Source organism: Rattus rattus, chromosome 12, assembly GCF_011064425.1.
Source record: "Rattus rattus isolate New Zealand chromosome 12, Rrattus_CSIRO_v1, whole genome shotgun sequence".
NCBI lineage: Eukaryota > Metazoa > Chordata > Mammalia > Rodentia > Muridae > Rattus > Rattus rattus.
Window position 1 is genome coordinate 21,573,266 of NC_046165.1, and position 26,911 is coordinate 21,600,176.

At 39.9% G+C, this 26,911-nt stretch overlaps 1 protein-coding gene across 3 annotated transcripts in view; it reads left to right on the top strand.

The window, feature by feature from the left end:
* The window catches only part of Mycbp2 (MYC binding protein 2), a 231,748-nt gene that overhangs the window by 196,720 nt on the left and 8,117 nt on the right, over positions 1-26,911 (top strand). Inside the window, exons 59-79 of one of the 3 annotated variants that reach the window (XM_032918389.1) lie at positions 113-280; positions 3,528-3,685; positions 4,379-4,578; positions 5,347-5,496; positions 6,865-7,025; positions 7,979-8,135; positions 8,303-8,527; positions 10,345-10,410; positions 11,701-11,940; positions 12,374-12,472; positions 14,519-14,599; positions 15,848-16,114; positions 16,583-16,866; positions 19,395-19,491; positions 20,195-20,314; positions 21,844-21,945; positions 22,629-22,757; positions 23,074-23,206; positions 25,195-25,298; positions 25,678-25,866; positions 26,527-26,634. In XM_032918389.1, the coding sequence (XP_032774280.1) occupies positions 113-280; positions 3,528-3,685; positions 4,379-4,578; positions 5,347-5,496; positions 6,865-7,025; positions 7,979-8,135; positions 8,303-8,527; positions 10,345-10,410; positions 11,701-11,940; positions 12,374-12,472; positions 14,519-14,599; positions 15,848-16,114; positions 16,583-16,866; positions 19,395-19,491; positions 20,195-20,314; positions 21,844-21,945; positions 22,629-22,757; positions 23,074-23,206; positions 25,195-25,298; positions 25,678-25,866; positions 26,527-26,634 (3,238 nt within the window). The remainder of the gene's footprint in view (positions 1-112; positions 281-3,527; positions 3,686-4,378; positions 4,579-5,346; positions 5,497-6,864; positions 7,026-7,978; positions 8,136-8,302; positions 8,528-10,344; positions 10,411-11,700; positions 11,941-12,373; positions 12,473-14,518; positions 14,600-15,847; positions 16,115-16,582; positions 16,867-19,394; positions 19,492-20,194; positions 20,315-21,843; positions 21,946-22,628; positions 22,758-23,073; positions 23,207-25,194; positions 25,299-25,677; positions 25,867-26,526; positions 26,635-26,911) is intronic. The other 2 variants (XM_032918388.1, XM_032918386.1) reach the window with 2 other exon arrangements.

Here is a 26,911-nt window from a genome sequence, read left to right on the forward strand (position 1 = left end):
TTGTATGTCCTCATGTACGGCTTTGCCCTTTTCAAATGAGATTTAAAATGAAGAAGATCTATACTGCCACTGTACTTTTAAGTTGTTGGATCTAACAACGTGTTGGTTGCAGGCACCACCATGAAAATTTTGTGGGCTATCAAGATGACAACCTATTCCAGGACGAAATGAGATATCTGCGTTCAACGTCTGTCCCTGCCCCGTACATCTCAGTAACTCCTGATGCAAGTCCCAATGTCTTTGAAGAGCCGGAGAGCAATATGAAGTCGATGCCACCAAGGTACTGTGGTTGTGTCTGTGAGTGATGACTGTTGGCTGGGAGAGGCTGACCGGGAAAAGCACACTCTTACAGCTCTTTAACACAGCTTTCTGTCTCAGGAGGGCGCTGGGCAAACCCTGCTGAAAAACTGTGTGTCAGAGTTCTTGATGGGAGGCAGACCACGGGGGAGAAAAGATGAAGTAGCAATTCAATAAAACATTATAGAAGCCCATTGTCTTGAGGGGTGCATTCAGCAGAGTGGGAACGGCTGACTTTAAGGCAGCACTTAGACACACGGCAAAACGGCAGAGCATTGCTCATGAGCCGTAAGCTCCTTGGTCACTGTCTACAGCACCTTCTCACTTAGCTATTGCTGATATCAAACAGAGCTTCTAGAAGCGTGAACGATTCGAGTAAACACTGCAGAGAAACGCCAGTGTCACAGACACTTTGAGAGGAAAAGCATGACAAAAATGCGAGAATAGCACAGTGTCGTTTAAGAAGCTGCTAATTTGGTAGTAGATTTCAGGTAGGTATGTGGACCGGAGTGCACTGCAGCAGCCATGATAAGGAAGATATTCTGTAGGGGAATGAGTGTGAATTCACTGGATAATGAGAAAGTAAGCTCTGATGGCATCAAAACTTCAGGCACAAGCAACTGAGCATAGCGTCACTGGAAAGGAAGGTGTTTGCTGAAGAGAGACAGTATGCTTACTAAGTATGTTAGTGTTCTGTGGTATACAGTCATAATATAAACTAAAATAATGGGTGCATTATTAATTACAACAGGGCTAGCATATCCAAATCAGGTATTTTTTCCATGAAAAATGGTTGGGGTTTTTCCCTCTTCTGTGTGGATGTCTCTCGGGTGTTTTTGGAGCTGCTCTTGACATTGTCTCCAGAGAGTGCAACCCGCCTTTTACACCTTAAAGGAATGCGGGTATCTCTGAAGAGAAGAGCTCCCTTTGAAAAAGAGTTGGGAACCATTCTAGACTACTGTGATCGGTGACTCCGTGGAGTATTATCCTGTTCCAGGATTAAAGCCATGTAGAACAAACTTCTAGTTAGTGATAGTGAAAGGTAGAAGTGTATAAGGGAATTTTCCATACCACATAATTTTTAATTTTTTCTTTAAAAAATAAATTTTCATCAGCTCTAAATCAAACAGGTTGCTATAAATTCCTGTGCTAGCCATGCAAAGAACCAGAACTTGCTAAGCTAAATGACCTTCCAGCTAATAAAAAGTATGTGAAAGGAGAGGACGCAAAGCTCAGAGAGATCAAGGCTGTGTCTTGTAGTCCTCGCTCAGTGTGTGACATCTCTGCGCTCACAGTGGCTGGGTGCCAAGGTCCCACAGAACTCTTCCACGGAGTAGTCTCTGCCTTAGGACAGAAAGGAAAACCTTGTTTTATCACTGGGAGAAATAATACTTGATAATAGTATCAAGTATGATTGGGGACAGAAGCCCAAGAAAATCCAGTACATTACCAGACCAAATTCAAATGTGGAAGTAAGATTAAAAAGCCATATGAAGTAAAATGATACATTATGATGTTAAAATGACAAATCAGCACTTTATGAAACTAAGGAATTAATTAGAAATTTAATAAAGAAAAAGATTCTGGTATTATAATGATTCAGAGGGTTCCAAAATTATACAATACTGAGGTGAATGAAAATCTTCTATGATAAAGATTAATATATTGAGATACTAAAACGCAGAACAACCAAACAACAACAAAATAGGAATATTTTAAGTATCTGAACAAGGAAAACAAATCATCTTACTAAAGGAAAGTGAGGTATAGTTCAAACTCTGTATCATAATTTTTGAATGAGAAAAAAATTAAATGTCCTCTGAAGTTTTAAAACAAAATGTTACCTTAGAAGTTTACTGAAAGTCAAATATACATCTATTTGAATCAGATACACTTGAAAACAAAAACCTGAGTATATATGAGGCCAGAATGTGTTGGTGCTGTTTTTAAATTCTGTCCTGTTACAAACCCAAGATTAACTATAAGTTAATGAAATAACATCAGTGGTTAATGAAAACTATTTTTAAAAGACTATCTCTCCCCTCTAGTTCCTCCACTGCCCCCTACTTTGTCCCCGTGTTTATTGTGTATGTATGTATATGTGCATGTGTATACATATACACACACTCCTCCTGAGTTCATTTATGTGTATATGGTTGACCCTCCTGAGTTTCGCATATGTATATATGGTTGACCATTTAGAAATGGATTTGCTTTCAAGGGGCTCAAACCTTGATAAGACTGCCCCCCCCCAATTGCTAATAGCTCTTCATGACCTTGGTGGTTAGTTACTCGCAGCTGCTCAGTAGGAGGAATTCATGTAACCCCAGCCAACTGCCTGTGACTGGAGAGGTCATAGGTTCTGGAAGAGAACCCACTTTCCTAAACCAATGTATTTTCTAACTGAATTCTAAAAGACGTATTCACATACCCACAGATAAGTATAGCTCTCACCTTTTAATTGCACTCTTGTGGCAGCCCTTCCTCTGGAGAATGTAAAACCTCATTTATCCATATTCAAGTATCTATAATGAACAAAGCATCATTTTCTTCATCAATTTTCCTTATATAATGGTCATTTCTTTTTACTGTATGAGTTCTCAGCACCCACAATGTAGCTCACAGCCACCTATAGCTCCAGGTGTGGAGGATCTGTCTCCAGGTGTGGTGGATCTGTCTCCAGGTGTGGTGGATCTGTCTCCAGGTGTGGTGGGTCTGTCTCCAGGTGTGGTGAATCTGTCTCCAGGTGTGGTGGATCTGTCTCCAGGTGTGGTGGATCTGTCTCCAGGTGTGGATCTCTCGACAGTTGTGGATCTCTCTCACCCCTTCTGGCCTCCATAGGCAAAGAGCACATATGTGATGTACATATATGCACATAAAATATTCATACACATGAAATAACCTTTAAAAAGAAAATGTCAGGACATTTGGAAGCTTTTCTTTTCGTTTGAAATACAAACAATTTAAGAAAAGTATAAGTTTAAGATACAGTTTTGAAATCATTCAGAACGTCACAGTTTTGGAAAAGATTACATTCTTCTTTTTTGAGATTTTATGTTCACTTTATGTGTATGAGTGTTTGCCTGAACGTGTCTGTGCAGCACGTGTATTCGTGCCCGTGGAGCCCACATGGAATCACACATCTGACTCACTGCCTCAGAAGAAGTGTCACTGCACCCCACGCCCCTGGTTCTCATAAGTGTTTACCTCTGTTCTTTCCCCATGCGCAGTTTGGAAACGAGCCCGATAACCGACACCGACCTGGCTAAGAGAACTGTCTTCCAGAGGTCATATTCAGTTGTCGCTTCAGAATATGATAAACAACACTCCATTTTACCTGCACGAGTTAAAGCCATCCCTAGAAGGAGAGTGAACAGTGGAGACACGGGTAGGCATAATGGCAGGTTGAATGATGAAACTGTCGGACAAACAAAGAAAATTGTTTTCTTTGCAGAAGAATGGAGAAAATGAGAAGGGTTTACTTGGCTCACAACTAATGAGGCTGGTCACATCACAGCAGGAGCAGACTGCTGATCAGTCCGTGCGTGCTAGTGCTCAGGGCTTGCTCTCCTTTACGTTCACTGCTAGGCTCAGCCCAGTAATCAGGATAGGTCTTCCCAGTGAAATTAAGCCAATTAAGAAAATCTCTCGAGGAATACCCTTAATGCCAACCTAATCCAGACCAGTCCTCATTGACCCTCCCTTCCCAGAGATTGTGTCTGTTGACAATTCTAACTAGCCATCTTTTTACACACTTTACATATATTCATAACATACTTTTACTCAGCCTTTTAGGAATTTATGGACATAATACAAGCTACTTAGCTTTAACAATGCTGCAGGAAGTATGAACTGAGATTCAGTTTTTCCTTCAAAACCTACCTGTTCATCATACTCTGTGTAGTTCTAAGTAAGACAGTTACAGAGTATCGTTGCTTCCTTAACACTAATTGAAATTGTTATGATTTATGTCATGTGCAAAAACAAAAAGTCTTAAAGTGAATACGCTAGATATTTTCAGTATTTAACACATTAATTGTATACGATCTATGAAGATTACTAATTTTTTTTTTCTTTTCAGAAGTTGGGTCTTCCCTCTTGCGACATCCATCACCGGAGCTTTCCCGGCTTATATCAGCCCACAGCTCTCTCTCCAAAGGAGAGCGAAACTTCCAGTGGCCAGTCTTAGCTTTCGTCATACAGCATCATGATTTAGAAGGGCTGGAAATCGCAATGAAGCAGGCCTTAAGGAAGTCGGCTTGCCGTGTGTTTGCTATGGAGGTATGGATACTTTGATAAAATTACTATCCATGTATTACACAAAGACACAGTAATTCTAATTAGTGACACTTTTTTTTAAAACAAATTACATCACATTAAAGCCATGTGCCTAATAGGAAAAAAAGTGTTCATATCAAACTAATAAAGTTTATGAACAAATTAATTTGGAACTTTACATTTAAGTATGCTAAATCTCTATTTTTATACAAGTTTATTACTTGAATATGAGTTTGTCTCTTAAACCTTTTTGTGTTCAGGACATTTCACTAGAATAAAATGACATCATGCAAACAAGGTGACTGGGCTTCTGAGTTAGATATTTATAATAGTAGCTTATTCAGGCCTCTGTTTTCTGGAGTAGGGACGAAGCCTTTCCTAGACCTACAGATAGTAAATGTTTCTTCTTTTTTAACAAGAATGTGGTAAATAATTTGTTACATTCATTGTTGGAAATGATATAGTTAAGTAAATGGCTATTTGTATAGTACTTGGAAAATTCTATATTAGTTTTAAATGCTGGTTAGGAAAAATGCTGACTTAAAAGGAATTTTCATTGTATTTTGTAAACAATATTTCCTTGTTGCTCTCTTTTTTTTTCATTAACACCAGAATTGACTATTTTAGATTGAGTGTTTTTCAGTGAAACAAAGGCCACATTTTCTATTTAACATGTTTATCTTTAAATAATAATTTTAAATAATAACAACAATAAACCCCTATGTATTGTGATTTGCCTTTTCCCTTTATTTTGTGCTTCGCTTTACTCAGGCATTCAACTGGCTTCTCTGTAATGTCATCCAAACAACGTCTCTGCATGACATTCTCTGGCACTTTGTGGCAGCACTGACTCCTTCTCCTGTAGAGGCAGAGGAAGACGAGGATGAAGATAATAAATCCAGTAAAGAAAATGCAGAGCAAGTGGGTTTTCTCCTCCTCTTCCGTGCTTTCCCTTTTTAATTAAATATGTTATTCTTTGACAGTCTTACAAGCTTATACAACATATCCTAGTCACACCATCCACCACTCCGCCCCAGCTGCCCCTCGGGCAGCCCCTCCACTTCTTCTGTTCCTTGTCATTGCTAATAGCAGCCAGGGTCCACATGGTGTTTCCTGTGTGTGCATGGCTATATGGCCATAGTTACATATTTTATAGGACCCGAGTAGAATGCTTTACATGAAATAATTGACAGATGATTTGGCTTGAAAAAAACCAACAATGATAGTATGGACAAATTGTGGCAAAGATGCTAACACAACTGGTTTCTCATTGAATGCCATTGTCACACAGCAAGCGAGCAGATGTCCTGCAGTATTGCAGTCAGCATCACGTGTACATAGAGAGTCTAGAGCTGGAACACTCTCCTTTCTAGCCTAGCAGTAAATGGGGTGAATGTGGTGGCCAAAGAAATAATGTGTAGCCCTTATCAGGGAATGTAGCTCTCAAATGTAAAGTGAAGTCGAAAATAACCAGTCTACCACATGGGCACCTTGACCTAATGAAATGTAATATGATTTAGTGAACGATAATGTAAACTAGAACTCATCTGATGTTCTTACTCTGGTAGGCATACAAAGCAAGAAGCAGTAGCATGGCTGTGTTTTACTTAGCTCATTGACATAATTCAGAATGTTGATAAGCGCCCATTAGCAACAGAATGGGAAAACAAAGAAGTTCATATATGCTGTGTAGTAAATACCTCTTAGAGAAAAATGTGGCAAAACCTATACATATTCACATGAAAAATTATTTAGTTACTACACTTCTGTGAGCTTTCCTATTATGTGAAGATGCGCTTCATAGCAGAGCTTGTTAAAACAGACAAAATGATTGTTTTGAGGTAGACTAATGAGGAAACTGCACTGTTTCCATTCATAGAAATTCTATTGACCAGAATATTGAGTTTTGTGTACATAGGTAATAAGTCATGGTCATGTTGTAAATTGCCTATTGTACATAAAAAGTCCTATGAACTACGAGGACCCCAACTCCTAAACATGCATTGCTTTTAATATATAAACATCTACATAAAATATGTCTATTTGAATATGAATTTATGTGCATGCAGATACATGTATCTACATCTGTATGCAGTCTTCTAGTGACATGTAAGTGTAAAATTGATGTGTATAGGTGATATTCATTTGTTTGCTCTTTTTACCTGTAATTTACTTTATAGTTTTCTCTAGAAATGTTACAAATACATTAGAAGTTTTACAAGTTATAGTTATATGACTATTTTTTAAACATTTCTTCCAACTGATAAACTCCTTTCCAATTCCCCGCAGGAGAAGGACACAAGGGTGTGTGAGCACCCGCTGTCAGACATCGTGATTGCAGGCGAGGCTGCTCACCCTTTGCCACACACCTTTCACCGCTTACTTCAGACCATCTCCGACCTCATGATGTCGCTCCCTAGTGGCAGTTCCTTGCAGCAAATGGCCCTAAGGTAATTTTTCACCAAAGTGTTCCAATAGAAATTTATGGACTATGCAAAGTGCTGAATACTTGAAAAAAATGTTTAAATGGCAAGATGCAAAGAATCCCTAAATTGAGGAAATGGTGACTGCCCTCTTCTGTCCTAAATTAGAACCTTTTTCTGTCTGGCTAGTATCTGTTTGCCCTTCTTAGTCCCCAGACTGTTGGTGAAACCATCTTGTTCACCTTTCCTGCTCCTGTTTCACTGTGACCAGCAAAGAGAATGAAAATAAAATCTCAGAAACCAAAACAAAGTTGGGAGGGGCTTGAAAGTAAATTCCAGATTCTAGTTATGTGCTTCCAATTTTAAGAAATACAGTATCACGACATCTCAATTTGGAATGTGTTGAGAATTTGGCATTACATTATGAATTGTATTTTTAATTGAGTCAGTGAACTATAGACAAATAAATCCCCCATGGTGTATATAACAAGCTTATGGGACAGATTAGGTTTCCTACATCCCTAATGATAAGGCCAATAGAAAACATAGTTTTTGTAATCTTCATAGGAGGGTAAGAAATGTTATACCCCCAAAAATCATTAAATCATTATCACACAGAAATTAGCAAAGCTATTGCAGTTGCTATAATGCTTATCCTTAGAACAGATTCATTTCTGCTTGTGTGGCCTTGACCTCCATAGCTCCTTTATGTGTGTGTGTGTGTGTGTGTGTGTGTGTGTGTGTATTTAAAATAGATTTTCTTTTGACCTTGTTAAATTACCTTTATTTCTCAAAACAAATATGTGTATGTGTATGTGTGTGTGTGTGTGTGTGTGTGTGTGTGTGTGTGTGTATAATTTCATCCTCCTCTAGAAATTTTCAATGTATTTTACAAAAGTAATCTTTTGTGTAGTAGCTTTTCTGAGAACTCATAGGCAATCCTAGAAAATAATTATTTTGTCTGTTGTTTATACTTTTAGATGCTGGAGCCTTAAGTTCAAGCAGTCTGACCACCAGTTCCTCCATCAGAGCAATGTCTTCCATCATATCAACAACATCTTGTCGAAGTCAGATGACGGAGACAGTGAGGAGAGCTTCAGCATCAGTATCCAGTCTGGCTTTGAAGCCATGAACCAGGTCAGTGGCCGACTTACATGTCTGTTGTAGCAGCTAGCGGTGGTAAGTGTGGTAAAAGACAAACTGAGTCATACACAGTTTGATTACATCGTTTACTATTGAATGCTTACTCTTCCCACACAAGATTGCATTCTTAACACTATGACTGTTTACATTTCTCTTTGCAGGAGTTATGCATAGTTATGTGCTTAAAGGACTTGACCAGTATCGTTGACATAAAAACATCAAGTCGACCTGCCATGATTGGCAGTTTGACAGATGGCTCCACAGAAACCTTTTGGGAATCAGGAGATGAAGATAAAAACAAAACGAAAACCATCACTATCAACTGTGTGAAGGGAATTAATGCCCGTTATGTGTCTGTTCATGTGGACAATTCCCGGGATCTTGGGGTAAGAAGAGAACTTAATTTCTGCCTCACTGTTTCTTTCAAACTAAGAGGTTTAAGTTTTGGGGACTTCTCCAACCAAACATTTTTATAATCTTCAAATAAATCCTAACTCTAAGAACAGATTTATATGACTAGAAACACTATGGACTATAAATTCTAAAAAATGGTCTGATCACAAATGTACCTTGGCTACAGCTGAACAAGATTAAAATCTATAAAATGTGATCCCACAATCCCCAAACTCAGCAGAGAAGCCCTCTTTGGATTGTAACTCTGGGGAGAAAACTTACTCTTCCCTCCACTGGGTTCTTGGCTACTCTGTTCTGTTTGTAGTACTCTAATTGTGCCTAATACACTTTGGCCCACAGTATAATCAGTTTCTGGCTTCTGCTTCATACCCTCAGTCCTTAGGGTTAGAGGTGGACAGTCCCTGAACTCATTTAAATATTCATGATTTACAGTTCCTCCAGCCTAATCTCTCTAATAAAGTGTTTCATCTGAATTAAAACATTTTTCCATAAAAGGCACCAAAGAAAAGAAAAGAATCCTATTACTTGAGCTGGAAAATAGCATTGGCCGCCAGACTGATTCTTCTGCCCTTAGTCTTGGGGAAGAATACTTCTTTGAATTTTGCTTCAGAGTAGACAAGGCTTTTCAGTAGATGGTTTTAGTGGACTCCCATGGGCCACTGCTGGGCTAAACCCATCCATTACATATTGATTTTGCCTAGAAAGAAAGAAGGGAGGGAGGGAGGGAGGGAGGGAGGGGGATTTTGTCTCAAATAACCTGGAAGTAAAGCTAAGCACATGAGTCCCCTCTTCCATCCAGGTACAATCATCTGCCGTCCTCCCCAGACCCCAGCTCTTGTGCAGCAGTGCAGGTTCAGTGCTTCCCTGGGGCCAGATAAGGACACGGGGCATAAGCTAGCACCTCATGAGCTTATTTCCTTTTATAAACAGAAAGTTCATCTTACAAGAAAAAGTTAGAACTTTGCTGGCTAGGTTTTACTGCTGACTACAAACTCATCTTTGACTCAATACATTTTTCACCAGGACATCCTCCTCACAATGATTGTTATAATCAAATTTAATGTCTTATATTTGTTAAGTTGATATACTTTGTGACAATATTTATTGTAGAAACCAAAAACTCTTCACATAGCATCTGCTTTCCTTTTAAGAGATATCCTTGAGCAAATACAGTGCTTCGCCTCCCAACTACCCACCAGTGAGCCTTATCCATAGCATTGGTTATTTTGAGTTACAATTCATAATAAACAGCTCAAGATGCTAGAACATTTTTTTGATGTGCTTAGATAAACTACTCAACCCTAGTGCCGGGGTGACTGGCCTCCTGCACCGAGACGCCACACTGGTAGTGTTGGCTGATGTTCGTTTCCGTGAGCGTTGCCTTCCCGGGTTTGCGGAGCCCTTTGCAGGGATAGAAGGCACCTTACACGATGTTCTCTTCCGAGCCACACAGTTCGATGACGCACACAGTAGCTGTAGTTAAGGAACCTTCCTTTCATGTGCTTCAGAAACAGGGACTGGGCCGAGCAGAATTGTCAGTCACTGCATGAAGATACAAAATTTGAAGGTTTGGTATTTGTTTAAAGCTGGGAAAGTAAACTGAGAAATCACACAGAGGCTAAAATCTAAGAGATGATGGCACTGCAGGCCCTGTGGTTGGCTGGACAAGTGGTATGCGGTCTGTGAGGATGTTGACATATAGCACGGCATCTGAGGCTGTAAAGCATAACTGCATATGTACATGTTCCCTGAAGAAACACAGTGTAACTGCTTTGAATTTCTGTTATAGAATAAAGTTACCTCGATGACCTTCCTGACTGGTAAAGCAGTAGAAGATTTGTGCAGAATAAAGCAGGTAATTGAAATGTCAGTTTTTCTTCTCAGCTTTCACTGTTGATTTTCGGTTTTGCCATACTACCAAGATAGCATAAGAAATCATTAATTCACAAAACAGTAAATTGAAACTAATTTGTAGCCAAGAACTACATTCCAATGCTAGATAGCTCTTCATATTTCTTTTTTATACACTTTGAATTTTTATTTTTTATTGGATATTGTATGTATTTATATTTCTTTAAATGCCCTCAGTCACAAGCCTACAGTCTGCAATCCCTCATTGTTCTGCGAAGACTTGAGTGCCTTTAATGTCACTGATTCACAGCCAGAAACTTCATTTACCAACACCTACGTTAGAATTGATAGTTAGCCTAAACAAAATCAAGTAAAATACAACCATGGCTTTTACTTCAGCAGTTCTATCTGTGTTATAAATCAGTTTACAAAACAATTGTAGAAATGAAGCCTATCTGGGCACAGGCTTGAGATTATGCACAAACTCAGGAACTTACATAACTATAACCTTATCAGAACTTTCCTTCTAGGTTTACTTTGTAATGCAAAAGTCAATACATTTCTTTGAATTTTTTCTTTTCGCCATTCATACTGAGAGTTAAGATGAAAAATACTTAAATACTAAAGGATCTAGGAAAATTATTCAAAAAGTTTTGTTTTGTTTTGATTTTCATACTTATATTCTCTTTGTGGAAGTATTGACATTATAGTTAAAGTAACAAATGTCTAAATCAGTCATCTAGAAGGCTGCAAGTTCCTTTTTGGTCATCAAATAGAATGAGAGTAATTTTAATTTCATTGGCGAAGTAGTGTCAAAACCCATTTTTCTATGAATTGACATTCAGTCCTTGATACACAAACACACATCTGAAATATCAACACAATGAAAATGCCATTTTCTTTTGTGGTGTTTAATGTAAGGATGCATAAAACAGCACCTTGTTGCTTACGTTGTTTCTACTGAAAGCCAGTATAGGGAATCATGTAAACTCTGTAATTTCCTCACAGAATTTACACAGGGAAACCATGTGACAGTCAGGCCTGTATCAGTTCTCAGCCCCACCACCTCCTGAAACTCTCTCAACCTGGGTTAACCTCGCTTTCTTCTTTGTTCTGGCTCCTGTAGATACTACTACTTGCCCTTAACTTAAGTAAGATAACAGGAACACCCTGATAATCTTTACCGTCTGTGCACTTGTTTATTTGAGCCTTCGGTGGTTACTGATGCTAGGACCAGAGCAGCGATAAAGTGATTCTGCTGGATCAAGGTCCTGTCTTTTCTCTGCTCCACCAGGTCGACTTGGATTCCAGGCACATTGGCTGGGTAACAAGTGAACTCCCTGGAGGGGATAATCACATCATCAAAATTGAGTTAAAGGGCCCAGAAAATACATTAAGAGTTCGACAAGTAAAAGTCCTGGGTTGGAAAGACGGTGAAAGCACAAAAATTGCTGGCCAGATCTCAGCCAGTGTGGCTCAGCAGAGGAGCTGCGAGGCCGAGACTCTGCGGGTGTTCAGACTCATCACCTCTCAGGTAAGCGACTGCAGCGCAACCTGGCCCGTGTTTTCAGAGTGTGGCAGGTATTTGATTACAAGTTTCTGGTTTCAAGTACAGCCCATGTTCACTTCGTTTAGTCCATTACCAATATCTAATGTAGATTTGCAGTTTCAGAGCGGTAGTGATAGTGCGATAGACAGAGATGCTGTATTACAAGGAACCCTTCAGAATCTGGCTCAGTGTGGGGCATGAGGCCATTGGCCTGGCACTCTAGAGGCTAAGACAAGGATTGCCACAAACTTCAGGACAGCCTGGACTACATTTGAGTTCCAGGCCAGCCTAGGCTACTGAGTTACACCCTGCTTCAAGATAAATAATAAGTTCATTAAAATAATGAATTATATAGCCGTCCAGCTTTGCAGGGGTAGTGCCAGCATCGAGGTTCTCACCTGCCTACCTTCCTTGTCAGGTGTTTGGGAAGCTCATCTCTGGGGATGCTGAACCTACACCAGAGCAAGAGGAAAAGGCGCTCCTGTCATCACCCGAAGGAGAGGAAAAAGTATACAATGTATTTATTTGTAGACTAAAATTCTGTTTCTCATTTTCATTTTCTTACTTTTGGTCAGACAACCAACTCTTGGGTTCCTTTACATGTTAGTGGGTTTGTGGCTGCATGTGGACTTTTCATTCTTAACTGGCATTAGGAAGAAGATAAAAGAGTTATCTGAAAAGCAGCTTACCTAAGCTGGCTGGAAGCTCCGTCTGCAGACGCCCTCTGTGGGGCTTGCTGGACTCTGCTGGCGTCCTTGCGATCGATCGATGGCTGAGTTCTGCCTCCTCCGTGCCTTTTTCCTCCGTGGCCTAGCTGAAAACAGGAGGAAACTTGTTTACAACTTCCCCAAAGAGAAACAGCTCTGCCTGTGCTAGAGGTCACACTGTCTCTCTGCCTCTGCCTCGTGGTTTCTTTTATCTTACCTTCATCCTCACATGCCTCCTCTCTTCCACGGCTTCTCAAAGAGCTCATACATACCAGATTTGCATTTGAACCCACCACGCCGTCGTTACACACATGTGCAGTACACTTCACTGATACAAGTACTCTAGTGCTTTGTGACTGTTGTCTGAAAGAGTTGCTTCACTCTCTCTTTCTGAACTGGAACAGTACACCTAAGAGGACCGGATTCCTGTTGGTGAGGCACTGCAGGTCACATGGAGCAGAGCTGCAGGCCTGGCGCTTGCCTTGCTCTGGGTCCAGAAAGAAAGCATGATGTTATTGGAAGGCTTTTCATGCTTTCTTTGTTTTGTTTGTTTTTTAAAGATGCTATTAATGAGATTGAGGGTGATTTTTCTTTTTCCCCTAGTCTGCTAAGCATTTACTTCAGAATGGATATTCTTATATATTTCTCTTCTGTTAATTGCTTAACTGTCATTCAGTAGAATAATCACTGCTATGAACTTCAATCAGTGTGTTATTGGTGTATAGGTAGTTTGTTTTTCAATAATAATAATAATAATAATAATAATAATAATATATCAGTAACATTAGAAGATTCTAGATACAAGCACAGTATCTTTTTAAGGAGAGGAAAATGATCTCCAGTTAACTCAGGTGTACATATCTGTGATCATATCAAAAACAATTGAAATTGCTCAGTTCAAAGAGAGATACAGCACATATGTCAACATAGTTTTGTTTAAAAATGAAAAATAAGTGAGGAAAGATGTGGACACAAATCAGAGAAAATAACTCCTGGAACAAAGCTGGGCATAGTTTACCTCAGATGGTGCAGGGCGGCTCCTTGCTGACTACAGGAGAACTTCACTCACTCACTTCTTCCTGAGAAGCCTTGACAGTTCTATTAATTAATCTATTTGGCTACAGAACTTGTTGGCATAAATTGTTTATAGTACTATCAGTATCTTTAATAACTGTAAAAGTTATAGTGAAACCTCTTTTATTTCTTGTGGTGGCTATTTGTGTCTTCCCTCTCTTCTTGGGTAATGTAGACTGAACTCAGTGGTTTTGAAGAAATAGCTTTTAGTTTTATGGCTACCTCCTTTCTGTTTTTTCTTAAAGATGTATTTATTTATTTTATGTATATGAGTGCATGTCACTCTCTTCAGACACCAGAAGAGGGCATCGGATCCCATTACAGATGGTTCTGATCTACCATGTGGTTGTGGGGAATTGAACTCAGAACCTCTGTAAGAGCAGTCAGTGCTCTTAACCACTGAGCCATCTCTCCAGCCCGGGTTACCTCCTTTTAAGCTATAGAATTCGTCTTCTTTATCATTGTGTTCCATATATTTGTTTTGAATTTGACTTCTTCCTGTTTTTCTAGTTTATAAAGGATCAAAGACCTTTTTTTTCCCTCAAATTTTGTCCATTTTATAATCGCTCTGTTCAAATGGTTTCCTCAATCTTTATCTTTCCTTGTCTTGGTGTCATAATCTTCAATTTAATAAAAATGTATCTCAACATTGTGTGTGTGTGTGTGTGTGTGTGTGTGTGTGTGCGCGCGCGTGCACTTATTTCTCAAGGCATTCGATAATGTCAAATATACTCATTTTCTCTAAAGATTCTACTTCTCTATTTTTACTTTTCTGTGTAAAGGCAACATCTGACGCTGACCTGAAGGAACATATGGTTGGAATCATATTCAGCAGGAGCAAACTGACTAACTTACAAAAGCAGGTTAGTTACTAGCTGCCCAGGTGTCTTTGTCTTTTAGGTTGCCTGGGGACTTTCAGTTTATAAAATGCCGTCTAAATCTGTGAAGGCTTTTTAATGCTCCCTCTCCATTGGTCCTGGAGGATGTGTGTCTCCTTCTCCTAGGAAGGAATGACCGCATTGCCATAGCTGCATCACTTTGAAGAGTCAGGCCTGGTGCCCTGTGCCTGTGATCCCAGCCCTTGAAAAGCAAAGAAAGGTGGTTTGAGGATGAGGCTAGCCCAGCCTATGTAGTGAAACCATGCCTCAGAGTAACGGAGAGGGACAGTCTAGTACAAATGTGACTCTTACAGCATTGCCTTGGTCACTTCCCTGTTCCCCCCGTTTTCCGTGGGTGGGTAGGTGGCTACCAAGCACCTTTGGTGGGTGGATTGATTGATTGATTGATTGATTGATTGATTGATTGGAGGTGGAGCTGCACTATGGTAGCCAGACCTGCCTTAAACTCACAGTCCTCCTCTCTTAGGATCCCAAACGCTGGGATTATTTTTGGGAGCTCTTACACCCACCTGGGTACATTGTTTTATTTGAGTCATAAATAACAGGTATAACAAACATAACATCTTTGTTATATTCCTTTTTCCTCTCATTTTCTCAATCACGAAGGAAAGAACTAAGCAGTTAATAATTCTAACTATACCAGTATCAATACTTTTAAACATAAGTATGCAGTGAAGTATGTCTAGATTCTTCAGATACAGGAATGCTAGGTGACATAAAAATAGCACCTCAGAAGACAGATGGAAACCGGGCACAAAGGCACACACCTGTGATCTCAGCCATGTAGATGACAGAGAAAGGAGGGCTTGGATTTAATGCCAGCCTGGTTAGCAGAAGGTAACTCCATCAAAAAACAGGGAGATGAAAAATACTGATTTGTCTTTACCTTGCATATTACTTTTCTGTAACATTAAATCTTAAAAAAAAAAAAAAAAAAAAAAAAAGAATAGCATAAATTTATATTCTATTTTCTTGCTTCATTAGCTTGGCTATTTATATCAGATGATTTAATTATCAAGATTTGTATCATAGTTTCCCCTAGTTTGTTCCATTATTTTTAAGATGAGTTAAGAAAATATATAATGGAGACTATGCTGGCAAAAAGAGTATTAAATCAGACGTTAACCTGCATATTTTGCATGTTTTGCTTATTCTAGTACCAGTAAAGAAGACCTATGAACAAAACTTTGTTTTCTGCGTTTTTCCACATAGGTGTGTGCACACATTGTCCAAGCTATTCGCATGGAAGCCACACGGGTCCGTGAGGAGTGGGAGCATGCCATATCCAGCAAGGAGAACGCCAATTCCCAGCCCAGCGATGAGGACGCCTCCTCGGATGCCTACTGCTTCGAGCTGCTCTCCATGGTCTTGGCTCTGAGTGGCTCCAACGTGGGCAGGCAGTACCTGGCGCAGCAACTGACCCTGCTTCAGGACCTCTGCTCCTTGCTCCACACAGCCTCGCCGAGGGTCCAGAGACAGGTGACCCATCATGCCACTTGCTTCTGTTTCTTCCCTGCCACTTGAGAGCTTGAAAATCAGAAGACTTTAAACATGAGCTTTTAGTACTTTGTTAAATTTGTGAGCAAAGCCTAACTCAGTTTTTTATTGCTTAAGACTTGTTCCAATTACAAGTGTAGTGTGATAATAGTACTCTGGGTATCGACTCACTTCTTGCCAAGAGATACATTATGCCATTGAATCCAGAGCAAAGGTAAAAAGGCTTGTTTTGTTTTGTTTTGTTTTTTATTCTGTCTTTGGTGGTAGCTACCACCCTGAAAATACTTAAATCATATTCTCCTCACAATTAAAAGTATAAATTATTAAAAGTATTAAATTAATTTCTGTTCTTCCTACAGATTTTAAAGCTACAGAATAGTAGCTAAGCATATTTTAAATGATAAATTAAAGTAACAGTGTTTAAATGTATTTTTTCAATCTTCTGATCAGGTGACCTCCTTACTAAGACGCGTTTTGCCTGAAGTGACCCCTAATCGTCTGGCCAGTATCATAGGAGTGAAGTCCCTCCCCCCAGCTGACATCAGTGACATCATTCACTCAACTGAGAAGGGAGACTGGAATAAGCTGGGAATCTTGGACATGTTTCTGGGATGTATTGCGAAGGCTCTCACTGTCCAGCTCAAAGCCAAAGGGACCACCATCACAGGGACAGCTGGCACCACTGTGGGCAAAGGAGTTACAACAGTCACCCTGCCAATGATTTTCAACTCCAGGTTTGTCATTCTCGCAATTTAGTATCAAACACTTACAACCTCACAAATTTTACCTGTTGCCTCATCACCAAATAACATCGATGAGCAGCTGCCTATCGGTATAAATGGGATGTCAGGGCAGCAAGATGACTCAGCAGGGGCAGACACCCACATACAAGGTTGGTAACCTGCGTTTGACACCCCCTAGAGGTGGAAGGAAAGAAGAGATTTCATAAAGATGCCCTCTTCCATATACATGGGGTATCCCATGAATGTATGTGCACCCTCACCCACCAATATTAATATTTCTAATGATTTAAAATCACTAAGTTGAAGGAACAGTGGTGGCGTAAGCCTTTAACCATAGCACTTGGGAGGCCAAGGCAGGAGAATCTCTGAGTCTGAGGCCAGCCTGGTCTACAGAGTGAAGAAAGCCAAGGCTATACAGAGAAACCCTGTTTCAAAAATAAATAAATAAATAGCAATCAATAAATAAATGAGATTAAAATTACTAAAATTTTAAAAAGGAGTATCATAGAATATATAAAGTAAGCTTTTTAGGTAACATTTGGTATTTGTGTTGAAAAGGATTGACTACCAGTCACTGTATAGAAACATTGATTTCAGGTTCATGTTAATATTTTCCACAGTAAAAACAAACTTCATATCACTTAGTACTTTATAATTAATTTAAAACTCTACAGAGACAAACTGTAGAAGAAGGTTTTTCTGATCTTAAATTTATAAAACACTAATGTCAAAAGCTATGTAGAAAAAGATTCACAGATTTGCTAGGAAACAGTGAGTGTATTTGGCATATGTAGATAAAAATGTTTCTAAATTGAAAGAACTACTTGGAAACTATCTAAAGGTACATAGTAGACTGTTGCTATAAGATTAAAGTAATGTTTATAAAAGGGCAAAGGACCAATAAGTGTCAGTAACTTTGTAAAAAAAGTTAACAATGTCAATGAACAATGGAAGAGATAGGCAAACGTGGATCAAACAGCTACCGGCTGGAAGATGGCTCAGCCAGTCACATGGCTGCAGCACACGCGTGGGTACACAAAGCTACACAGTGTACAGTTCTAGAGCTGCCAGAACTTCCGCTAACACCAACTGGGTGCATACCCTGTGTGCTGTCCCAAAGGTAGGAGACAGACACAAAGACCACCTGAACAAGCAAAGGGCGAGCCCCAGGTTCAGTCAGAGGCTACCTCCATACACGGTGAGGAAGGATTAAGGAAGACACCCAGGGTTAGTGCTGGGCCATCATACACATCCGCACACACATGTCCACACCTAGAACACACACACACACAATGTGAAAAGCAATTTTTAATAGCAAAATAATGTATAGAGCTTAAGAACATGATGAAGGAATAAACATTTTTAAAGGATTTTGTTTATTTTATTTGATGAGTATCAGAGCTTTGCTTATATGTGTGCATGCACCACATGCATGCAGTACCCATAGGCCAGAAGAGAACACAGACTGTCCTGGAACTGGAGTTACAGCTATGTGCTAGCACGTACATTTGGGAAGGTGAACGTGGATCCTCTGCAGATGCAAGATGCTTTGAGCACGTAGCCATCTCTGTCCCCAGGCATTTTCATCTCGTACAGACTTTGGGTGCCAGTTATGTTCATATCTCCACGTGCACTGGAAACAGTCTGTACTCCATGGCTTAAGACTGAATGGTAAGGGTTGGGGATTTAGCTCAGTGGTAGAGCGCTTGCCTAGCAAGCTCAAGGCCCTGGGTTCGGTCCCCAGCTCCGGGAAAAAAAAAAAAAAAAAAAAAAAAAGACTGAATAGTAGTGATCTGGAATATTGTACAGACAAAAAGAGTAGAAACGGAGCATAAATAGGAACACCTGTTCTCTTGAGATTAGAGAAAGAGACAGGGTAATGTTTTTAACTTTCTTTTAAAATATTTCAGGTATGTCCTAGAAAGATGATTTAGTGGTTAACAGTGGGGTTTTTGTTTGCTTTTGCAGAGTGCCAGGGTTCTCTTCCTAGAACATACATGGTGGTTATTAGTCCAGTTCCAAGGGATTATGCACCCTCTACTGGCTTCTGTGGGCTTGCACACCTGGGTACATACACATGCATGCAGGCACACACACATACACATAAAAATAAAAAATAAGTGAATAGCAATGTTGAATAGCACACCTGTGATTCCGGCACTCATGGAAATAAGAAAGGAGATTAAGTTAAAGGCCAACCTAGATTGCACAGCAACACTGTGTCTCAAAAATGAAAACAAAACAAAAACAACTGAATACTAGTGAGATGGCCCAGTGACTAAGAGCGCCTGCAGCCAAGCCTCCCAGTCTGAGTGTGAGCCCTTTGACCCACACAGTGCAAGGACAGAACAAACTCTGAAAGTTCTTTGACTTTCTGAATCCCATAACACACTTCCACATACATATGCACACAAAATAAATAAAAAGAAGTGCAGTAAAAATCAAAAGGACATTCTAGTTGACTGCGTCAGCTAAACAGTGCAGTGCTTTGAGCTGCAACAGCATTGTTTTCTTTGCAGCTACCTCCGACGCGGCGAAAGTCATTGGTGGATGAAAGGCTCCACTCCCACTCAGATCTCAGAGATCATCATCAAGCTGATCAAGGATATGGCCGCAGTAAGTCTTGTGTAATGAATACTGGTACTCAGTAAGTGTCTGTGTAGCTGGGGCTGGAAGGGCTACCTCAACACTTGAGAGCACTAACTGCTCTGGCAAACGGTCGGGGTTCAGGTTCTGGTGCCCACAAGATGACTCACAACTGTCTGGTACCACACATGCGCGCACAGACACACACACACACACACACACACACACACACACACATACACACACACACAGGGGTGGGGAGCAGGGGAAGAACACATACATACATTCAACCAAACATACATATAAAATAAAAAATAAATAAAATTTTAAAAATATTTTTACTGGGAACTGTACCCAGAATTACGGGGTGAGCCTGTCTGTGCTCTTGGGCTCCAGAGAGAACATCTAGGGCAATTAAATTGGTTTAAATGTCAAAGTTCCCAAGCATGGAAACCTTATTTCTACCTTTTATTTTTATGCAAGTATAAAAGGAAATGTCCTTGAGCACTATGGAGAAACAGTATTGAGACCTTTAATTTTTATTTCCTTCAATCATCAGAGTAGAGGTCAGCAGCTGAGATACTTCATATGCTGTGAAGGATTTTAGTCTGTGTCCTCCTCTAAACGCATATGGCCTTGCTATAAATAAGATTCTCTTTTGAGAGGTGTTTTTCCGAGAGAAGGGTTTGCACAATTCTGGTTACTTAAAAAGCTATTCTTTCCTGCCCAATAGGGTCACCTGTCAGAAGCCTGGTCCCGAGTGACAAAAAATGCTATTGCAGAGACCATCATTGCCCTGACCAAGATGGAGGAAGAGTTCAGGTCCCCAGTGAGGTGTATTGCCACAACCAGAGTAAGCTTCTGTCGTTGTTTTGAATTTGGTCTGTATCGTTATGTGTGATTAAGAAGTCAACGTAGGCACAGGTTTAATCATTAAATATGATAGTAATTCCTGTTCACCGTTGGGTGTGTAGTATCAGCTTTTGTTATTATCTAGGAAGCTGAGGATATACTGGTTAGAAAAGTCTAAATTACAGTGTTTATTATCCTTCTACTGACCTATTTACCTAGCTTACCTTAGTGAATTGAGCACTGTGCTATGAGATTCTGATGATTCTTCAAAGACAAGGCTGCCTATGCACACTTCTTTCTAATGAAAACCAGCTCAACTACTGGTTTGTATGCCTTGTTTTTAAAAAACAATACTTGGGCCTAAAGAAATGGCTGGCAGTTCAGAACACTTGTTACTCTCACTGAGGGTTCAGCTCAGTTCCCAGTATTCACTTGGTGGCTCACAGCTACTGTAACTCCAGTTCCAGGGGATTTAACACCTACTTCTGACCTCAACAGGCATGTAAGTGGTGTGTGTGTGTGTGTGTGTGTGTGTGTGTGTGTGTGTGTGTGTGTGTGTGTGTGTCTGTGTGTCTGTGTGTGTGTGCATGCACAGGCAAAATGTTCATGCACATAAAATAGAATAAATAAGTCTAAAAAATGTTTTAAAAATATACATGCTAATTTTAGGTAGGGTTGAACATTTAAGGAAATAGGGTTGCATTCTTAATGAGACATCTAATTTTTAACATACTGGGTTTTATGAGCCCAAACTCATAACTCCATATATATAACTCCAAAGGTGATTTAAGCTATTGCTGAAGAGGGCAGGGTGACATCATTAGGAACTGTACACACTACTAGAAATCAGTTAGAGTAATTCTCTGAAGTCTGTAAAAGAAGGTTTGTTTTATTAGAGCAGAGAGATCCAGTTTATGCTAGCATGCTAATGGGTGTGACACTTAAATATTTTATTGTTACCCTCTTCCTGCCACTCAAGAATTCATTCATTCCACATTCCCTTTTCACTTGCATAGATTCTCTTTTTCTCCTTTTTCAATGTTTATTAATGAATGAACATGTCATCCTGTGTGAAACTGAAGTTCACTCTTTATGTCCCTCAGAAATGGGACAGTGTTTCGTGTACATGGGTCTCACCCATGTGTATGTGCCATCTGTCTCATCACCTCAGATTTCCTAGAATTTTGTGAAGTTTATTAGACATTTATTTTTGGCAGAATGTACAAAGTAGGTCTTGAGACAACAGAGCCTTCTGAAAAACTGTTACTGTGTGCACAATAACCTAACATATACCAACGACTTATGGAACTGCAAAACTAGCTTTTTTCAGTCAGCTCATTGTGAGACTAGAACTTGAGTTGGCATTCACTGGTGCATGGCACATATGCAACATCAGGAAAACCAAGTGCTACTAAATATCTATGCCTTTCTAAAGGGGGCGAGCATTTATTCGTCTCTGTCAGATAGCAAGCATTTCTAAGTGTGTTCCCGTACGGTATTGAGTAATACAGCAGCCTTCCTCCTCAACAGCTCTGGCTTGCCCTGGCGTCACTGTGTGTTCTTGATCAGGACCATGTGGATCGCCTCTCCTCGGGCAGGTGGATGGGAAAGGACGGGCAGCAGAAGCAAATGGTAAGGTCAGGGCTGTGCTGTGAGAACTTGTTTTTCTTTATAGTTAGCAATAGGTCGTGGGGAAAGACAGCATATCAAACTCCGGGAAACTTTTATCTAGTGTGTCCAATTCGCCTCAGAAACCTACTTTATGCTTTAGAAAATCTAGGGGCTTTTATTTGACTATATAAAATCTTTCTCCTTCTCTGGTTCACGCCTATGTCAAGCAAAATTTGTATGTAGCCTGACTGATTTGTGCTAAAATATGATTATCCTTAGCACAAAAAAGGCTGCAAACCAGCAAGAGGAATGGCGTGGCATACCCTCCTCAGTGTAGTCTCGAGGCAGGGGAGCACTGTAGGCCTTTGCAGGGGCGTGGTGCAGCCCTCTCAAACATTTCTGGTTACCTTTTTTTAATGAACTGTGCTCATTTATCATTCATGAGATGAACCAGGGAGAATACTAAATCACTAAGTAAAGTCATTTTCTTCCTTTACCCCTTGACCCTGCACACACATTAATCTTATTTTTAGAGATTTTGATAGCTCAGTATATACCTATAGTAGTTCTGTTTTCAATTCAAATTCTGAAAGTCTGGCAGATTTTAGAGCAAAGGCCTTCAGTATCATAAATACATTAGTTAGGTTCAATTGTCTGAGACTTTCTTGGAGTCTAACGTAGCGTGTGAAAACATCTTCTTCCAGCCTATGTGTGATAACCATGATGACGGGGAGACTGCGGCTATCATCTTATGCAACATCTGTGGGAATCTGTGCACTGACTGTGACAGATTCCTGCATCTGCATCGACGGACGAAAACTCACCAAAGACAGGTGGGGGTTTGTCTTCATAGCTAGAACTCTGAAATAATGTGGGAGCCAACTAGGGGAAATGGGCTTTGGGGTTTGTGGACCCACTTGACTCTCAGTGGTCCCAATTGTTACCTACAACTGAGCAAGTGCTTGCATTTTCCGAGCCTTAGTCGGCACCTTAATTATATGGAGCTGTCGTGCACACGGGAGAGAATACTGGATATGCCTGGAATTTCTTACACTGCTTTATAAAGAAAGCCATTGTTGCTGATGATTAAGTTTATGCTTATACCCAGAAACTAAACACATTTATCTCTTTTCTGTAACGGAACAACAGGTCTTCAAAGAAGAAGAAGAAGCTATAAAGGTTGACCTTCATGAAGGCTGTGGTAGAACAAAACTGTTTTGGTTGATGGCATTAGCAGATTCTAAAACAATGAAGGCAATGGTGGAATTCCGAGAACACACAGGTAAAAGAGAATTAAAAGTTAAGTCATGACGTAAGAGGGAGAGTGAACCATGTCTGAAATGTCTAAGTTAGATACGAGCTGAGATGGTTTGTATATGCTGGACTCAGGGAGTGGCACTGTTGGGAGGTGTGTCCCTGTTGGAGTAGGTGTGTCTTTGTGGGTGTGGGCTTTACAACCGACCCTTGTCCTAGCTGCCTGGGAGCTAGTAAATTGCTAACAGACTTCTGATGAAGATAAATTCTTAGCTTCTCCTGCACCATGTCTGCATGGATGCTGCCATGTTCCCTCCTGCCTTGATGATAATGGACTGAACCTCAGAACCTGTAAGCCAGCCCCAATTAAGCGTTGTTCTCCTAAGAGTTGCCTTGGTCATGGTATCTGCTCACAACAGTAAAACCCTAACTATGACACTAGCTTATCTAACAGGAATAATTTTGAGTAATATTCAGATGCTTAATAATGTCATTTGACTTATGTTTGGTAAATACAGACAGTCATCTATGTTAGAAAGAGCATCAGACTAAACATTAGGAAACCCCATTTCCCATTAACCCGCTGTGTACTGTCTTCCTTTTGTAATGCTGTGAAGAGATAACATGAGCAAGGCAACTCTTCTAAAAGAAGACATTTGATTGGGGGTGTGCTTACAGAGTTTGCTTACATCATCATGATGAGAAGCAAATGTAGTTTTGAGCTTTACATCCGGTTCCTCAGGCAAACAAGGCAGGCAGACTGGGCCTGGCATGGGCTTCTGAAATCTCAGAGCCAACCCCCAGTGATACACTTCCTCCTACAAGGCCACATCTCCTTAAATTGGATCCTTGTAAACCATTCCGCTCCCTGGTGACCAAGCAGTATATGAGCCAGGGAGGGCCATTGATATTTAAATCATGACAGTGAATGACAAGTCCACTGGCCTCTGTGAAATCATTTTCTTACACTCACACCTTTGTGAGTGAGCCTGTCCATACCATGTCTGCACTGTCTCACTACAAGGTCCTGTGATGCCACGATCCCTCAGAGTCTCTTCTACAGTTAGTACCTCTCAGGGCTCACTAAAATAATAAAAGTGAGCAGCCATTGCCTTAAAAAATGCCTTTTGTATGTCTAGTACACTTGAACCTCAGATATTTTCATTCTATTATTTTTTATAAAATAAAGCCTTACATATCACAAGCTTAATGTATAAAACATGAAAACCTGTCATTCTTAGCAAAGCTGCTGTCTGCCATTGTCCTACTGACACAATTTTTTCTCCTTGGCCTTGAGCATAAATTTGAATAAATTAACTCTTTATAAAGGTGACTCATGCTACAACAATGCCTTTTCTCAAACCCAATTTGTTTTTCTCCTGTAAGCTGTCATGTAATACATGTAATGTTGACCTTTCCTTTTATATAAACACTCCTTTCCTTTTCCAAAGAACGTCCTGCAGTCATTTCTGGAACCCATGACTGGTACTCGAATTTGTGTGCCTGTATTCAGAAATGAGCAAGATCTTTAATCTTTGTTTTAAGGAATTCTGATTCTTCGAATATTTCAATGTATTTAAATTCTTTGAAATTGCAGAGTTCCTTGGGTAGATTTTTCTATTTTTCAGGTTTTATAATCTAGTCAGATTTTGGACTGTCATGTAATTTGGTTACATAAAAATATTTTAAAACTTCCCTTTATTCTATGTACTTTTTAAATCATAATATTTATCTCTTGTTGTACGTTTTGGGTAAGGACTTGCCAGATTTGCTCATTCTGCTATCTTGACTAGATATATAGTCTCTTTCTTCTGCTAAAAGGCTATAAACCAGTCAAGTTTATTTGGTTTTAGATTTATCTCTATTTTTTTACCCCTTTGGTGATTTTTTAATAATTAGGGCAGCTTACAGTCCTTAATAACTGAAAGAAATCTAGTCTGCTATTTCAAAATTAGCTGTATTACTATATAAAAAGCATGACTTTCTACAAGATTTTTTTCTTCTGTTTGAACCTAGGCAAACCCACCACAAGTAGCTCAGAAGCATGCCGCTTCTGTGGGTCCAGGAGTGGAACGGAGTTATCTGCTGTTGGCAGTGTTTGTTCTGATGCAGACTGCCAGGTAGGTATCTAGTTAGAGACTAGGCCATCTCAAGAATTGGTTTGTGGATTTGTTTGTTTGGGGTTTGGCCCCTGGTTTGGGAAAGTGGGCTAGTGATTAGGAGAGTTTTCTATCAGAATTTTATGCTTCATGCCTAGCCAGCTAAAGTCATGGTTCACTTTTTATCAGTGCTGCTCTTTTATATTGAATGAAATCTTTTAATTGCATTAAAAGAAAAACACTGTTAATCCTAGTTTATATTCAAAGCATAGGAATAATTATTGCTTTGTTCTAATAGGCATTTCCTATGAAGTTGTTTAGAGGAATTAATATAGTTGGTCTAACCGAGGTCACATGCCTTTTTAACCATTCTAAGACTACTGTGACTCATCTTCCATAGGAGTACGCGAAGATCGCCTGCAGTAAGACACATCCTTGTGGACATCCGTGCGGAGGTGTCAGAAATGAAGAACACTGTTTGCCCTGTCTGCATGGCTGTGATAAGAACGCTACCACACTGAAACAAGATGCGGACGACATGTGCATGATCTGCTTCACTGAGGCGCTCTCTGCAGCACCTGCCATTCAGGTTGCCTCAGCTTTTAAATGTGCCTAGATTTTAACAGGAGGAGATATAAACACATTTCTCAAGTAAAAAGATGACTGGAACTTTCTTTAGATGGCCAAGGGAAAATGTCCTGTTACTATGTATCCATCAGTATATGCTGAGTAGAAATTCTGTTGCTTCGTGTTCTGCTTCTCATTCTGCAGGGCCAACCACTGGTGATTTTTATGAGCCTAATTATAAAATGCTTTGAAGGGAGAAATGATCAGATTATCAAGTAGCTAACCTCTCCTTAATTTCTGAAATACAGAGTATGTTGTAGCATATATACCTACTCTGTATGTAACAATATATACGTCAGTACATGATAGAAGTTTATGACTTTTGACATTTATCATTTCTTTTCTCTATGTTAGCAAATTGAGTAATTCACATTTTCCTGACCTAGCCTCTTGTTACATAAGTGGCACCAATACATGACAAGAAAAAGTTAGAAGTTGAAAACCTAGTCACTAATGAATGTCTCATGAGTAAGTTTTAAAAGCCCTGACATGCCTTGGTACTAAAGAGTTTGGTTTTTCTCTTCCCTACGTCTTGTAGCTCTCCTACATTGGAGAGTCTCCCCATACTGCAGTGTGGTCATGACCGTGTTTGCTCACTCTCGTCCTTTTTTCTCTCCTTAAGTTGGACTGCAGTCATGTATTCCACTTACAATGCTGTCGGCGAGTGTTGGAAAACAGGTGGCTTGGTCCAAGGATAACGTTTGGATTCATATCGTGTCCCATTTGCAAGGTGTGGAAAGAACCTGAACTTACCTACTTTTGTGTCTTTTCGTCTTTGCTTTCATCTCCAACAGTTTCCAGCCTCTCCTAGCGTCCTTCCCCAAGTCTCCATTACTTTTTGTCCTCATCATCCACATAGTGTAAGGTCTCTCCAGAGTAGAAATATACCCAGTAGTAAACTGTTCCCTTACCTAGATCAGTGGTTCTTAACCTGTGGGTTGTGACCTCTTTGGGGGGGTCAAACAACCCTTTCACAGTGTCACCTAAGACTATCAAAAAACACAGAT